Source organism: Tetrahymena thermophila (genome assembly GCF_000189635.1).
Source record: "Tetrahymena thermophila SB210 genomic scaffold scf_8254660, whole genome shotgun sequence".
NCBI classification, from domain to species: domain Eukaryota; phylum Ciliophora; class Oligohymenophorea; order Hymenostomatida; family Tetrahymenidae; genus Tetrahymena; species Tetrahymena thermophila.
In genome coordinates this window covers 27,868-44,718 of record NW_002476427.1, presented here as the reverse complement: position 1 = coordinate 44,718, position 16,851 = coordinate 27,868, and the positions used below count along the sequence as shown (strand labels likewise).

The 16,851-nt window shown below is 21.0% G+C and overlaps 8 protein-coding genes across 8 annotated transcripts; 7 read left to right on the top strand and 1 right to left on the bottom strand. All coding sequences in view use genetic code 6, as the record gives it.

Moving 5' to 3' along the window:
- Positions 1-56: 56 nt before the first annotated feature.
- Positions 57-586, top strand: TTHERM_001328990 (hypothetical protein; the record flags this gene model as incomplete). Its single annotated transcript, XM_012797361.1, has 5 exons — positions 57-87; positions 144-157; positions 240-320; positions 377-436; positions 494-586. 5 exons carry the CDS (start codon positions 57-59, stop codon positions 584-586), a joined length of 279 nt encoding a protein of 92 aa, XP_012652815.1.
- Positions 587-1,726: 1,140 nt separating this feature from the next.
- TTHERM_01328990 (Ras family protein) lies at positions 1,727-2,065 on the top strand (the record flags this gene model as incomplete). Its single annotated transcript, XM_001014566.1, has 1 exon — positions 1,727-2,065. One exon carries the CDS (start codon positions 1,727-1,729, stop codon positions 2,063-2,065), a length of 339 nt encoding a protein of 112 aa, XP_001014566.1.
- A 760-nt stretch (positions 2,066-2,825) lies between these two features.
- TTHERM_01328980 (hypothetical protein) lies at positions 2,826-3,527 on the top strand (the record flags this gene model as incomplete). Its single annotated transcript, XM_001014565.1, has 3 exons — positions 2,826-2,937; positions 2,975-3,193; positions 3,505-3,527. 3 exons carry the CDS (start codon positions 2,826-2,828, stop codon positions 3,525-3,527), a joined length of 354 nt encoding a protein of 117 aa, XP_001014565.1.
- Positions 3,528-4,118: 591 nt separating this feature from the next.
- On the top strand, positions 4,119-4,493 carry TTHERM_001328979 (hypothetical protein). The gene has a single exon (XM_012797360.1). The coding sequence runs from the start codon at positions 4,199-4,201 to the stop codon at positions 4,436-4,438; it is 240 nt and encodes a 79-aa protein (XP_012652814.1). The 5' UTR covers positions 4,119-4,198; the 3' UTR covers positions 4,439-4,493.
- A 648-nt stretch (positions 4,494-5,141) lies between these two features.
- TTHERM_01328970 (hypothetical protein) lies at positions 5,142-5,592 on the bottom strand (the record flags this gene model as incomplete). Its single annotated transcript, XM_001014564.1, has 3 exons — positions 5,142-5,197; positions 5,240-5,369; positions 5,506-5,592. 3 exons carry the CDS (start codon positions 5,590-5,592, stop codon positions 5,142-5,144), a joined length of 273 nt encoding a protein of 90 aa, XP_001014564.1.
- Positions 5,593-6,678: 1,086 nt separating this feature from the next.
- On the top strand, positions 6,679-7,537 carry TTHERM_001328951 (hypothetical protein; the record flags this gene model as incomplete). The annotated part of the gene is made up of 2 exons (XM_012797359.1): positions 6,679-7,430; positions 7,501-7,537. The coding sequence occupies 2 exons, from the start codon at positions 6,679-6,681 to the stop codon at positions 7,535-7,537; spliced, it is 789 nt and encodes a 262-aa protein (XP_012652813.1).
- Positions 7,538-9,908: 2,371 nt separating this feature from the next.
- TTHERM_01328950 (hypothetical protein) lies at positions 9,909-12,002 on the top strand (the record flags this gene model as incomplete). Its single annotated transcript, XM_001014562.1, has 5 exons — positions 9,909-9,977; positions 10,254-10,341; positions 10,786-11,597; positions 11,776-11,908; positions 11,947-12,002. 5 exons carry the CDS (start codon positions 9,909-9,911, stop codon positions 12,000-12,002), a joined length of 1,158 nt encoding a protein of 385 aa, XP_001014562.1.
- A 1,668-nt stretch (positions 12,003-13,670) lies between these two features.
- Positions 13,671-15,564, top strand: TTHERM_01328940 (transmembrane protein; the record flags this gene model as incomplete). The annotated part of the gene is made up of 5 exons (XM_001014561.2): positions 13,671-13,858; positions 13,997-14,253; positions 14,546-15,011; positions 15,067-15,442; positions 15,493-15,564. The coding sequence occupies 5 exons, from the start codon at positions 13,671-13,673 to the stop codon at positions 15,562-15,564; spliced, it is 1,359 nt and encodes a 452-aa protein (XP_001014561.2).
- Between the last annotated feature and the right edge of the window lie 1,287 nt (positions 15,565-16,851).

The following is a 16,851-nucleotide window of genomic DNA, read 5'->3' as shown; positions in this document are numbered from 1 at the left end:
TTTTTCTTCGATACCTTCTAAATAGAGTAATTTATAAAAAAATCTAAAACTAAAAAATGATAATCTAAAACTGGAGTTTTCTAAAAAGTAAACAAAATTAGAATAACAAGAAATCTTTGAAAATATACAGATATCATTAAAAGACAACAAAAATCTGGTAAATTTAGTATTAAATATTAATAATATCTTTAAATTTAAACAAATTTGAATAAAATCATTTTTATTTATTATTAAATTAGAGCTTAGATAATTAATAATTTTCAAATAATTTAATATCCTCGCGAAACGGAAAATATAAAATTATTATTATTGAACAGAATGTAAACAATTTTAATTCTTTTCTAAATAATTATAACCTTAATTTATATGAAATAAGCCGAGTCAACTCGAAAGCTCTCAAGAAAGCACTATAATATTTGAATAAGAATTCAATTAGGTAATTTATTAAAATATTTATTTATTTATTTATTTAATAATTTATTAATTTCAATAGCATGAAATGGCACAAAATATGATTTTCGATAATATTATTGCTCCAAATAAGTTTATGCAATATAATCTTAACATCTAAAAAAAATTAGAATGATAAATAGGCAATATTATATTCATTTAATTAATTAAAGAATTATAAATTTTTTATATTTGTAATTTTTTCATTTTTATGTTTGTAGAATGTTTTTATTGAAATAGTTTTTTAAATTAAAAATTAACACTTTTAGAACTACAATTCAAAGTACCTTACTAATTTAATTGTTTTTTGTAATATTAAAGTTAAAATAAAATATAAAACTTTATGATTGTTCATGTTTTATTATTTAAATATATTATTTCAGACTTAAGGGTTACAAAAAAAAATTGCAGTAGTTATAGTTGATGAAAAATATTTGGAAATTAATTATTTTTTAAATCGTTTATTTTTTTAAATGATTAAGCATAATATATTATTAAATAAATATCTGTTAAATATAAAATTTAACATTTGAAATACCATATTCAAATTATAAATAAAAAAACTAAAGTTTTATGATAAACATTAAAATAAAATTATTGATACAATTAATTAACTAGTTAATCCAGTAATTAATTAATTTTTTGTGTTTATACATCCACACGAATTTAAAATTTGGATGTACTATATATAATCAGCGAAGATTTGTTAAAATTAATTTTTTTATTAAATTTAGAAAAGAATATAGAAAAATATTCTATTTTTTATGCATGCCTTAATTTTAAAATTATCAAAATTGTTTATAAATAATTTAATTAGCAAAGATTTAATAAATTCAAAATTGAAACTGGAATAAATAATAAAAGAAAGTTTTATAACTATTTTGTTTGGAGGAAAAATATCAGTGGGTAAATCAAATATTGCTCAAAAATTTTGTGGAGTTGATAATTAATTCCCTTATAGCATTAAAATCTAAAAAGTAGTTTATTTAATTGAAATATCATCATTTAATTCTCTCTCTACCTTTTGTTAGATAATATAATTAAAATTTTTTCTAGAAAATTCAGATTCTAATCATTGAATTTCTGCTCAAATAATAGTTAATCTAAATTATTTAAACAACTTAATACTTATATTCAAGTATTAAGCAAAAATAGATTTTAAAAATATTTGTTTTCAATATAAAATGTTTAAGCCAAAACCTATAATTTAATTAATTAACCAATAAGTAAATAAAAAATAGATACATTAGAACATGAAATATTTGGAGCTGGTAATATGAAAAATTATTTTAAGTTGATTTTGAAAGGCGGTTGTTTAGTTTTGGTTTATGATATTACAGATAGAAATTCTTTTGAAGAAATGATTAAATATTATTTTGAATCTATGAAAATAAAGGATAGGAAATTTACTTACCTTCTGCTTGGAAATAAGTTAGATTAACCTTTTAATGGACAAGTTAGCTTTAGTGAAGGAAAATCTTTTTCAGATTCTTATGGAATTTTGTTTTTTGAAGTATCATCACTATATAAATTAAATATAGATGAAGCATATAACTAGCTTATAGAAGAAACCATTTAAAGAATTTTTGAAACTTTTTCGTATTAAAAAAAATGACTAAATTCCTCTTATAAATTTACTATTGATTATTTAATAAAATAATATTTATTCTAATTTTATAGAATTATGTAAGCGTTTCTAAAATGAATTCTGCTTAATAACTTTGGATTTGATGATTTCATGTATGCAAATCTTTGTTTTTATAACTTTATCTTTTATATAAAACTATATTGAAATATGAAAAATTTAAGATAAATTTCAATAAATGAAAATAAATCAATACTCTTTTGTATGTTAAATGAATGAGTTAAAATATTTTTTTTATTAATCACTTTTGAATTAACTAAAATATTGAATAGAGCTATTTATTTTTGAATATAAAATAATGTCATACTAGTTAAAAAAGAAAATGGGTTTATTCAACATCTAATACTAGATATTAGAGAGTTTCAAAAATCGAAGATTAAAGTCTATCAATATTTTAAATATTTTTACATTTATTTTATACCTAATTCTACATAAAAAATAGTTTTATATTTTAATACTAATAATAGTAGATTCTTTTAATTATATTTATTTAATCATTTTTAAATATATTTTGTATACCGCCTCTCCTCTAATATAAGATAAACTTTTAATAAGACAAGTTATAAAATTGTGAATTTTAATTTTTTTAAAAATATTTCATAATTTAATTTTTTTAAATTTTTCCCCCCCAGAGGTGTACACAAAAAGACCCCGGAATTCATAATCTCTCTCAATTTATCATATCACAAGTGGAAATTACTTAGAAAAAAATAATATTTAAATTTTATAGATGAGGAAGATAATCCTTTCAACTTTGTAGGACTTGATATTTTGTATGATAGAAGTTAATTCTACTTTTAGCTTAATATTTAAATAATACTATAAAATCAATAAACTTGAATGTAAAATCATGTCCAGAATAAGCTCATTTCTGTTAAGGTTTTGAAATTTAGTTAAAGGATTGCTACTGGAGAGAGAGTAATTTAACAGATTAGATTTACACTTGTTTATTAAATAGTTGTTCTTTTAATAATCCTCAAAATAAAAAAGGATGTCTAACTGGATTTATAGGTCTTTTTTACAATAGCTGCAATAATAAAAATAAGGCTTGGGGTCAATAATATGGTCTTAAAGACTAAAATTGCTACCTTACCAATAGTAAGCTAAAATTTTATTTTTTATTGGTTTTTAAAAAATAAAATAATTCAATAAAAAAATATAATATTTAAAGCTTATAAATTCAAAAAGATTTCTTTATTTTTTGCTTTTAAATTAATATTTTATTATTTTTTTGTCTAAAATACCTATTTAAAGCTTGATACGCATAAAAATTAGAAGCAAAATGCTTCAAAATATGTGATAATAGCTAAGAATGCTATGACTATAATCATTTATTATATCCTGTAACAATAGCTGTTTCTTTAATAGCTACTTTCTGCTTGTTTTTTCCTTATTTTTTGTATTCTAAGCTTAAATATCTATAAAAGGTTGATTAATAAAATTAATAAATATCTAAGAATGTAGAAAATATCATTAAATATGTATTTTTATGTCTGGTTTTAAGAATTAATTTCTGTATTGGGAAATTGTTAAAATATTTTATAAATTCTTTCTGATGATAATTATTAATATAGTTTTGGAAGATAATATAAATCTCATATTAATAATTAGCAATTATAAAGAAATAAGTCTTACTAGAATATAAATATTTACTAAGATGAGAAGAATTAGATGCTTAATTATAGCTATTTGATGCTTTTTGTAATTATAAATGATTTTACTGAAAGTAAAATTTAAGACAAATCATTTTAGTTGTGATAGCACTAATAAATATTAGCTCTATTTAAATAATTTTATCTTTCTCGTTGGTTAAGATATTCACTGTAAGTAACATACAGAAAAAACTATGAAAAATAACAACTTAGATATGAATAAATAAATTTTAATTAAAAATGAGAAATTCAAGATTTTAAATCTTTTATTTTACTTGGAATAACCTTCTAAAACAGAATGATTTATAAAAAATCTAAAACTAAAAAATGATCATCTAAAATTTGAGTTATCTAAATAGTAAATAAAATTAGAAGAACAAGAAATCTTTGAAAATATACAATAATCATTAAAAGACAACAAAAATCTACTGCTCGTAACACTCGCATTTACATGGAATTTTTAAAAATAAAGGGGCAGTATAGGATTCGAACCACTTTAACATTGCTAAGACCCTCCTACTTGTCCACTCGAGTCGCTATAAATCAAATAAATACAAAGAGCTTTATTGTTTTAAATTAGTTTTATAAATAAAAATATCACAATCCAAAATAAATAAACTATTTTTACTAAATTTTAAGCGCCAAATTTGAGAGATTAATACACTTTGATAAAGCAAGAACCTAAGTCTGATACATATTAATCACCAATTTAGCTTTTATTTGATTTATTTTTTTACCTTTTTTGATGATTCCTCTAAAATAAATTATTTTATTTATTAACTTAAGAAATAATATATATTAAAAATTTATTTTATTTAATATATTTTTTAAATTTATACAAATTTATAATAAAAGTTTAAACCAAATGGATCAATCTTAAAAATTCAAATTAATAAACAAGTGCCTTAAATCAAAAGATTTGTCGTCTTTCAAAAGAAATTCTGATGATAAACAAGTGGCTAAAAAAGGATGAATAAATAATAAATATTTGAATAATTGAATATTTATTGTTTATTATATAATATTTTGAAAAATATTTTTTAACCTTTTAAATATATAAATTTTATTATTGTTTTTATATATATAAATATTACATATTTTTTTGTAAGTTAAAACTAGTTTATAAAAATAAAATAATTTACAATTAAATTTACATAAATAAATGAATTCCTCTTAAGCCAGCCCTTCATTATGCCAAAAACAATCAAATTATTTAAAAAATGTAGTCTTATATTTTATCTTATTAAATTATGTAAAGCAAATCTTTTAAATTCTAATTAGACTGTAATCTTAAATATTATCCCTATTTTTTATTTACCATGATTAATTAGATATAATTATTTAGAACATTAGGGAGAAATCAAACTTTAGTTTTTATTTTAACATCTTAATTTTCATTTTATATTTTGGAGGTGGGGGTTTGGTGTTAATATTTGAGAGTCTATAGTTTCTAATAAATTAAATATATAAATAAATTTGTAATATTAAATACCTTATAGTTAATGCATACGATGCTTATCTTTTTTTTATTAATTAGTTTTATAGACCTAAAAACCCCACCAAATTTCTTTCTAATTATTTGAAACATTATCAATATCAATCATTATTTTAAGGAAAATATTCTAATTAAAAAATATATGGAGATCTTTCAATTTTAGCAAATAGTTTATTATCATCTAAGCTCTATCTAAATTAGTTTCTAATATCTTCATTCTTTTATTTTTTATTCTGATATTTAATAAGGAATATTTTTTTTACCACATTGCTAAACCATCCTAATATATAACTCTTAAAAATACTATTATTAATGCTATAATACATTTGTGAATCACCTGCTCGCTCCATACTTAATATTATCAATAATCATTTGAGCTAAATTATGCTTGTTCTTTAAAAATTGACTTAAGTTTTCAAAATTCGTGTTTCTAAAGACTAAAATAAATGGATCTTAAGATATTTATTAATTCATTCTAAATATATGTAAAAAATCAATCTATTTACCACATAAATTATTGAGAAAATAAATAAAAAGTTGTAATTAAGTGTAAATTTCTTTTAAAGAATAATGTATGAAAGTAATATCAATTAATCTTTATTTTATAAAAACTTTTTAATTTACTTTAAATAAATAAAATAGCTAAATAGCATAGAGATAAAAATGCATAAACTCTTTTTAATATTCATCCTAGGATTGAAATATATGTATAGCTAAACTCTGCAAGGTTGTACTCTTTAAGACACTTACTATGATTTAGCTTCACAAAGTTGTGGCAGCTGTTTAAACAATTGCAAAATATGTAATGACTTCACCTCATGTTTGTAATGTTAAAATAATTCGTATTATGTAAAAAAAATATACCTAAAAATGTCTATAAAAAAACCTTTTAAAATAAATTAAAGGAACAAATCACTGGTTAATGCGTAAATTAATGCCAAAGAAATTAATCTTAGGTGAATTACTTTGGATTTTGTATTGAATGTCAAGTAGAAAACTGTAAAGTTTGCTAATTTGAAGGTAAATTATGCGAACAATGTGAACAAGGATGGTAGTTATCAAGTGACTAAAAAAATTGTTTGAAAAGTGAATGCCTAATAAATGATTATAGTTTCTACAATCCTTCCACAGGTCTTTGCACAATTAATTGTCCTGAAACTTCAAACTAAAATGATAATACTTGCATAAGCCTGAAAAAGCTTAGCGAAATTAAGACTTTATCCAGCAGAAATAAAGTTAGTTAAAGAGATATCTAATATGTATTCTATTTTGATTAGATAGATAAAAAGTCATTTGTAAGTTATTATTTGTTTTAATAAAATAAATACAATACATACATTTCTAAATATAGGTTGTGACTCTTGATAATTAAAACTCAATTTTCTACTCATACCCAGAATTAATACCATTGAATCAACTAGCTTTCAAAAACTCTTATGAGAGAGTAATAAAAGATGATCAAAATATTTACTTAATTTCTAAAACCAATGTGTAAAAAATAGATATTCTTCTCTAATAACTTACAATTATTTTTGAGACAAATGAAACTATAAATGCATTTTCCTAAAAATATTTGTTTTCATTTTCAGTTAATTTGTTAAATGTTAGTATCTTAACCTTTTCAAATGGTTAAATATAAACTCAGTCAATCAAAAATAAAATTTATGTTGAATTTGATCCATAATTTTTTAAGATTAATGGCGACCATTCTACAAACTAGCCAGATTCACCTTAAGACAATTAAAAGATACCTTAAGTTCAAACTCAAACAGATAGTTAAGGATGTATTATTATATAAAATAGTGCTTAAAAGTAAAATGCAACTTTATAAAACTTAAATATAATTCAAAGAGACTACTTGTAAGAAAGCTTAGTTAGCTAATAAAAAATAGTCAGCTCATTTTAAAATGCCAACCGTCCTTTCTTCTTTGAAGGATTAGATAATTCATTATCTTTATTTAAAGATTATCCAGGCATATATATTTATGATTTAAATAAAAAAGTTTTAATAAATGCCTAACCTTAATAGGCATTTGGTAATACCTTTGTTTTATAAGCATTTAATTATGATAGAAAGAAGAGAATTGTAGTAATTTAGCATGGTACAATTAATGGTATTTTTTAATCAGTAGTAATATGCTCAAATCTAACATAAAATACAACTTCTTAAGAATATTATTTTGAATATGTAAATGAAATATTTTCTCATTTTATAAAAAAGTAATTAATTTATTTATTCTTTAATAAATGGTAAAAAGGATAAGCCTCATTATGCCTAAATTTCATATTAAATGACTGAATACATCATTACAGATGATCATAACTATCTTATTGTTGCAAGCCCAAAAGGTAAAAGAAATTATTTTGTCTAAATTTAAATAATTTAAAAAAATTTTTTAAATTATTTGAAGCAGATCTCTTTTTGGATTAAAAATTAAAATTAAATTTTTGTTTTAAAGATTGTTTTATTTATTATTTTGGGAGGTGGGTCAAAGTGCGGAATGTCTTCGTATTTGAATGAAGATCTTCGAATATTCCCTGCTAATTTTTTTCATTCATTATTTATACCTGCTGCGATCCCCTCCCTATTTATTTGTTTAAAAATAATTCATTTTGAAATTTAAAAATAAAATTTAAATTTAACTTGTAAATAGGATATGAAATAATAAATATAAGTCCTCAAAATAGTATGATTGAAACTGAGAGTAATTAAAATTAGATTTTCTTGTTCTCTAACAAAGGTAGCAGCTATTTATTAGGTCACTCTAAGTTTTTATCAAAAAATTAATCTCTTTATTACTAGATAGCAAAAGACAATATTTAGATTTTGTCACTGAATTTTGACAATAATGGCTTTTCATTGAATAGCTAGTATTAAATAAACCTATAATCTATAGAATATCCAAATTTTTACATAGATTCTAATTAGTTTTAGGTTATTAATAATTAAACTTCAATTTTGTCTTACTAAAATCAGTTATTGGTTATAAAATCATCAACTGCAAATCAGAACCAGGTAATCTACTTTAGTAGCTTTACAAATTAAGATTCGGCATACTATATGAATGGAATTCTCAAAATACTTTACTCTGAAGAATTCAATATTATGGCAATAGTTTTTAATAGTGGATTTAGAGTTATTAAAATAAATGGGCAGAGGTTGTTAATCGAAAAAAATTTAAAATAACAAATTATGAAAGCTGAATTAGTTGATTGTTAATTAGTCATAGTCTACTAATACAATATAAACAATTATAATTTTGTTATAATAAATTTTAAAAATAATTAAATGTATTAATATCAAATCTAAGGTGGTAGCATTTAAATTTCTTTACTCAAGCAACAAAATCCTATTAGATTATTTCTTGTAATTTATTACAGCGATTCTATTTAGATATTCTGTATCTCAAAGAAACAAACAGATGTTTTCTAAATAAATGCTAGTCCTTTCTTTTATAAAAATAACTAGGATGTAATTATCTAGATTTAAAGTGACACTATTTATATCAATACGATTGAATATTACATCCTTGTCTATGCTTATGACTCTGTTAATTCTTAATTAAATCAGATAGATAATATTTATACATAACATGTATTCAGCTTAATAGATAATAATGTTTCGATTATATTAAACTCATGTAAAAATTAATTAAGTTACTCTGTTTTTAACAGGATTCAAAAATAAAACTATTTGCTTAAAGATTTTGGTCCATTTAATATAAATTCTATGCTAGAAACCATCCATAGTATTTAATATAAGAAATTATTAATTATGCCTCATAAGTATCAATTCGGATTTAATGAAATTACTATTTTAGATTTAAATACTTATAAAATTTAGAAGAGTGGTTTTAGCAATATAAAATTCTATGATGATGATTAATTTTTAACAGTTTAATAAGTAATATACAAATTATATAATTTTAGTAGTTTATAAGCTTTGAAGTTTAATTTACCATAGCCTACTGTTTTTTCATTAAATTCAGACTTCATAAAATTGCAAGGAGTGACATATATCCTCATATAAAATATAACTAATGTAATTTCATTATTTACAATTCATTAATTCTTATTTTTAATAATCTTTTTTTCATTAAAAAAGCAATTATTCTTGTTTAATATTTAAAATATGCAACTCACATAACTTTTTTTGAAGTCCTAATCTGAAAATTAATAAATAATCATTTAAAAATCCTAAATTATTTTGTATTAGAAAGGAAATTTAGTAGCTAACTATTTTCTTGGATGTAATAACTTTACAATACCAGATATTCCTAATATTGATATTAGTTTTTATGGATTATAATAATATTAATTTGAAGTTTTCATGATTGCAAATCATAAAAATTACTACTTTGATTTGTAAAGTAATCAGTATCTAGTACTAGGTAATCAATTATTTATTTTATATCATATTTAGTAAATACTTCAACTATTTGATGAAAATAATCAACTTTATTTAGACCTTATCCCTATTAACCCTTTAAAGATGTTAAAATTTCATTTGGGAACGGGGTGATAATATATGAGTATTTACAATAATAAAAATACATCAATTTTAATTATTATAAAAAAGACATAATTTACAAAATAATAATTTTATTTTCTTATCATTTTAAAAATATTATAAATAGATAATGATACACAACGAGATCAAGAAGAGATGCGTTCATACAAGACCATTAAAAATAAATAGCTTTTTGGTACTAACGGAGAAAATCAATTCGAGATTGTAGATTTATAATTTAATTAAAAGCATATTTTTATTAATTAAAGGTAGGTATAATATATTTAAGAATTAGATGCATTTTTGTCAGTTAACAACATAAATAATCAGGTTTTATTTTAAAAAAGAGAGTTCTCTGAAATATTAAAATTAAATTTATATCTGCCTTAGTAGGATGGAAAGCTAGAATATTTAGGAATTTGTCTATCAAAAAATATAATTTTATTAAAAATAAATTCAAGTAATGATAGCAAAATATATTTATATGATTATTTTTCATAGAAAATAAATTAATTGTCAGATGCTTATGAAGCTGGTTTCAATAATAAGTTCGATTTCATATTTCAAAACGATAAAATTCTACTATTAAGTGAGCTAATCTTTATGGTTTTTGAAGTTAAAGAAAATAACCAACATTAAATTATTTGTAATTAGAAAATGAATAGTTAATTTTTATAACACTATAATTATAATTCTGGACGAACCTATTTTGATAATTAAATAGATCTCATTATATAATTTGATGATCATAATTCTATTTTTAGAGCATTTAATTATAATTAAACTTTAAAGTGCCAATATTATTTTTCATATGCTATTAACTTTCAACAATTCTTATCATAAAAGGTATAAAATCAATAATTCATTTTCATCATTAGTTATTTATATTTAAAATTATTGTTAGAAAAAAATAATTTATTTAAGCTAATAATTTTTTTTTCATATAAAAAATAGGTGTTTGTTTTTATAAATTTATAAGGCTTGACAATCTTAAATTATTCAAATTGCTAACATTAAAGTGTTCAATTTTAAGGACTTACGTTTAAATCAATTAATCAAAGGCCTGCTGTTGTAAATATATTCATAGAGGATGACTTAGATACTATCATAATAACTTCATCAAATAGATTGAATATTTTTTAGTTTTCTACATTAAACTATCTAGGTAGTTTAGATTATTAGAATTATGATGATAAAAATAATATAATCTACTCTCCATTATCAAACAACTTAGCTATTAAGTATGGAGATGGTATCAATTTTTAACTACTTGATATTTGGACTCCTATTTTTTCAAACTTATATCAAAATTCACTGAAAAGTTATCAAAATCGCTTTATTTATTGCTAAGATACTAACACAATTTTGTATGCTAACTATAATTCAAATTTTCTGAATGTTTTCAGAGCTGATAACTTATAAATTCTTCTTTAACTAAAATTTAATCAAACTCTATCTGCAACCTAATATTTTGTTTAGCTTTATAGAATAAGTGTTTCAACAATTCTTGCTATAACTTCAAATCGTGAGTTATTAATCTACGATTTTGTTCTAGATAAATAAATAAAATATCTTTCTTCTTCATTTAACTGCATTCTATTTTCTAACTACTCATAGGATATCTACTGTCTTGAAAACAATAACATCTTGAAGAAATTTAATTATACTCTTTTAGATTTTAGCATAATTGCCAATCAATCTTTAATTTAAATTTAAGTTAGTGAACTCTATGCCTTAAGTGCTGAGGTATTAGCATTTATAAGCTTTGAAGGAAAAATGGTTATTTTAAATCCATCAACTTTACAATTATCAACTGTAATTTCTCTTCCAAATTAAACAGACAAGGTATTTATTAATTATCATTAATTTTATTAAGAATTTTAAATTTTGACAAAAATAATTTAAAATATATGAATTTTTAGAGGAAATACATTTTATTAATTTACTAAATATATTTTTTATAAAATAGATATAATTATCTGGATAGTATATAATTGTCTTAAGTTAATAATAATTTTTATAGGTCTATGATTTATAAAACTAAAATAATCTTTAAAATATTAGATTATCTTTTCAGTTCAACTAAACTGGGTATTAAATATTAGATTTTTTAACAATCACCTATAACTAATCTAACACTTTAGTTATTGCAACAAGTTTAAACATAAGGATTTTTAATATGTAATCAAACTAGCTTATAGGTTATTTACCCACTTCTTGCTAAAATTCTTTAAAGCTAAAACAAGATGAAATTTATTTTTATGTGATTTGTAGTTTCTAAATATCGATATTTGATAAAAGAACTTTGAAACTAATTAATTATAAAAAGGTAAACTAATTTACATATTCTAACATAAAGGATGTGATGCATATTTATTAAGATATGTTTATATTAATCCTTTACAATGATTTAATTTTAATACAATTAAGCTCTTCATAATCTTAAATAATTGAATCATTTAAAAATCTAGATAATCCATCTATATATTAAATTGATATGATTTATTTAGATTAAAAACAATCCATACCAAGCTAAATATTGTTTAAATGTTACAGTGATTCTAATTTATTTGATATTAAATATCTCATTGAAAGTAGTAATTATTCTATAGACACGTAGGTAAACTTTGTTTAGTCTCCTTCAGCATATATTAATACATTTTAAGTAATTATTTTTAATCAATATAAAATGTTTTTTATTTACTTCATTAAAATTTTTTTTCTTAAAAAAAGCATCAAGATATTTAAGGCAGAATATTTTTTCAAAAATTAAATCTCTTAAAGTATTACATTTAAATGACTATTTAATAATCAAAATTAGAATAAGCATAAATATTCTTTGATGTTTTTACTTAAATGACTACTGTAGTTTACTCCTTTCCTGTTAAGTAAAATTCGTAAGAGAAAAAAGGTGTTGCAAATTTAACTGATAGCAAATTTATCTTACCATAATTTTAATTGCTTACTTTTGAGACAATATCGCTTAATATAAATATAAATTAAAGCAATTTTATGTTAAATTAATATGGAAACCTAAAAACTCTGATTTTTAGTGATGTCGATTTTGTTTTAGATATAGATTCTTAATCTAGCTTAATGATCAACAATTTAGATTAATTAATATTTGATTCAATTAGAATTTAAAATAAAATTTATACAGGAGATTTTAGTATTATTGTTATTATGAATGTGACTAACATATTAATTTCTAATTTGACTATAAAAAATATTTAAAATATAAACCAACCGCTTTTTTTATTCAAATAAATAACAAATATCACATTTACTGGATTAAATATAACAAATTGCTCTCTCTCTCAATCAGTATTTAAATTTGTTGATTGTTAGAATATTTAGTTTTAGCAATTTTATGTTGAAGATTTAAATATTTAACAAGGAAACTTAATCTAAATAATAAAATCAAATTTTATTTCAATATCAACTTTAAATGTAACTCAAGTAAAAAAGGTTTCTTAAATTTAAAGAGTATTAAAAAGCAGACCAGTTTAAAGAAGATTGGATAATATTTAGTAAAGTTCAGCTACTGTTTTATTAAATTTCTAAGGATGTTACAATGTAAGCCTTTAAAATCTTTATTTTGACCACTTCGTTAATGTTAGTGTTTTACAATCCTATCACTATACTGTAAACGAATAGCTTTAATATTTCAGCAAAAATATCTTAATATAAAATGTTACTTTTCAATAATCAGATTTTTTAGTTTTAGAAAACAATATTTTTTCTATCACTTCTCTTTATGCTTAAATGAGTTATTTGAATTTTACTTCAATTAATAGTTTAAATGGGTTAATCTCACTAAATATTTAGAATTAAATAATAATCTCAAACTCTTTCTTTCAAGATATATATCTGCTTAGAGGAAGCACTATTAGTTCTGTCTAAGGTTAGGTGTATTTAATGTATACTCATTTTATAAATATAGCATCTTCAGGTTCTCCTTGTGCATTAGAAATTTCATAAGCTGATACATTTTATGTAAACAATACTAAATTTGTAAACTTAAATAATAGTAATTAAACAAAAACAATTGAAAGTAGTATAATTTCTTATTACTAAGGAGGTGCTATTGGCATTTAAAATGTAAAGTAAACACATATAGAATATTCTTTATTCTAAAATTGCTCATCTTCAATGCAAGGGGGAGCAATCTACTCTTCTCAATAAATATAAGCAAACTTTATATTATATAAGTCAAATTTTATTGAAAATTAATCAATTTATAGCTCAGGAGGAGCTATTTTTCTTTAATTTTTTAGAGGAGTGAACATTACAAAGTCTAATTTCATAAAAAACAAAGCTTTATTCTAAAATGGTGGAGCAATTTCACTAGATACATGCGATCTATTATAATTTTCAGATGATATATTTTCATCTAATAAAGCAAGTATTGGAGGTTCCATTTACTATTACAAAGTTAATTCTAATTTGATTAAAAAAGTTAATCTTCTACAAAATAATATAATCTTTAAGCATAATAAAGGTAAAGCTTTTATTTAATTTTTTTAATAATAAATAAATCATTAACTCAGAAAAATTTATTAAATTTATTACATACCTTAATTCCTCATTTACTCTACACCTCAGCTCTCAGCTTTTAGCTATTCAAGTTGTGAATTCTTATGATTTATTTTAAAACCAGTAAGGGCTATATTTGGGTTTTATTTTATGAAGATTTATCATAAATAAAACTAATTATAAATTAAAAATTTAAAAGCTCTTTAAAAATTCTTATTTAAAATTCATTTTTAAAATATATTTTTTTTTTTAAACAGCATCTTTTTATGGGTAAAATATTGGATCAATTCCTTAAAATATAGGAATAACAAATAAACCTCATTTAGATTCTCTAAAAATAGTAGAAGAATACTCAATTTACAATATCGCAAGTGGAAATTACTTAGACAAAAAATTATATTTAAATTTTATAGATGAGGAAAACAATTTTTTCAACTTTTTAGGACCTGATATTTTTTATGATAGAAGTTAATTCTACTTTTAGCTTTACATTTAAAATAATAGTTAAATAGTTATTTAAGAGGGAATGAGTGCTTTGCTTAACAAAACAATTGGAATGTTTGAATTAAACTTTTAATCATTTTACAAAATATCTTAAAATCAAACAATAAGCATTATTTCTAACTAGTTTTAATAAGGTGTATTTTTAACTATTCCATTACACTTGTATTATAGGAACTGCACAATAGGAGAGATTATTTTAGAAAAAAATTAATTCATTTAGTAATTATTTAATTAATTTAAATGATTTTATTAACAAATTTAAAAAATTTTTTAGGTGCAGTTAATGTGTTGAAGGGAGATACTCATTAAAAATTCCTGATATGCAGAATAATATCAATAAACTCGAATGCGTATCATGTCCAGAATAAGCTCATTTCTGTTAAGGATCTGAAATTTAGTTAAAGGATGGCTACTGGAGAGAGAGTAATTTAACAGATTAGATTTACACTTGTTTATTAGATAGCTGTTCTTTTAATAATCCTCAAAGTAAAAATGGATGCCTAACTGGATTTGTAGGACCTCTTTGCAATAGCTGCGATAATAAAAATAAGGTTTGGGGTCAATAATATGGTCTTAAAGGTTAAAATTGCTTTCCTTGCAGCTAACAATTAAATTAAATAGCATTCGCATGCTTTTTTATCATTTTCTATGTATTTTATATAGCATTCAGTTAACACAATATTATTGCATCTAAAATAAGAATTATGAAGCTAAAAATTTTTAAATAAATTTAATTGCTGGTAACAAGTAACTTGAGTTCATCTGCAAATGAGTCTTCTTTATTGTACAAAATCTTCATAAATTATTTGTAGATTTTGTCATGTATAGCTAACTTTAACATATTAAACGCACATTTCATATCAAATCCTGTTAATTTATTGGGAAATCCTATTAAAATAACAATCAACTCTTTAGACTGTTTATTTAAAATAAGTGATAAATATCCTTTGTGGCTTAATAGAATAATAATTTAGATATTTTCTATAATCATTATTTGTCTCCTAACACTTATTTTATTATTGATTAAATAGCTTAGATCATATAAAAAGAAGGAATAAGCTCTTAAAAAATTCCATCAAATGATTAAAATGACTTTAGTTTTCATTTACATTTTCTATCAGCCATCAATAGTAATTAACTAAAATTTAATCTTTATTGGTTTTTAAAAAATAAAATTTATTTATTACAGCTAAAAAATTGAAAAAGATTTCTTTATTTTTTATTTTTAAATTAAAATTTAATAAATTTTATTATTTTATAGTCTAAAATACTGATTGAAAGCTTGATATGCATAAAAATTGGAAGCAAATACTACTTAACGTCTGATTATAGCTAAGAATGCTATGACTATTATCATTTATTATATGCTGCAACAATAGTTGTTCCTTTAGTAGTTACTTTCTGCTTTTTTGTTCCTTATTTTTTGTATTCTAAGCTTAAATAGCTATAAAAGGTTAATTAATAAAATTAATAAATATCTTAGAAGGTAGAAAATATCATTAAATATGGATTTTTATATACTGGTTATAAGAATTAATTTCTGTATTGGGAAATTGTTAAAATATTTTATAAATTCTTTTTGATGATAATTATTAATATAGTTTTGGAAAATAATATTAAGCTCATATTAATAATTTGCTTGATTTCCTTTTATAATTAGCAATTATAAAGAAATAAGCCTTATTAGAATATAAATATTTACTAAGAAGAGAAGAATTTGATGCAGAGGCTTATTTATAGCTATTTGATGCTTTAAGTAATTATAAATGATTTTACTGAAAGTAAAATTTTAAGCAAAATCATTTTATTTGTTATAGCTCTAATAAATATTAGTTCTATTTAAATAATTTTTATCATTCTTGTTGGAGAAATTAATTTCGAAAAAGATAATTCAAAGTCAATAGTAAATTCGATAAAATAAAAATTTTTAAAACTAAAATAAAAGTATAATTTTTTGAGATTATTAAGGATAAGATAAGTTAAGCTTATTAGAGTTCATTTTCTTTGGAAAAAAGTTATTTTAAATATTAAAAATATCTCATTAAAAAATTAAAATATT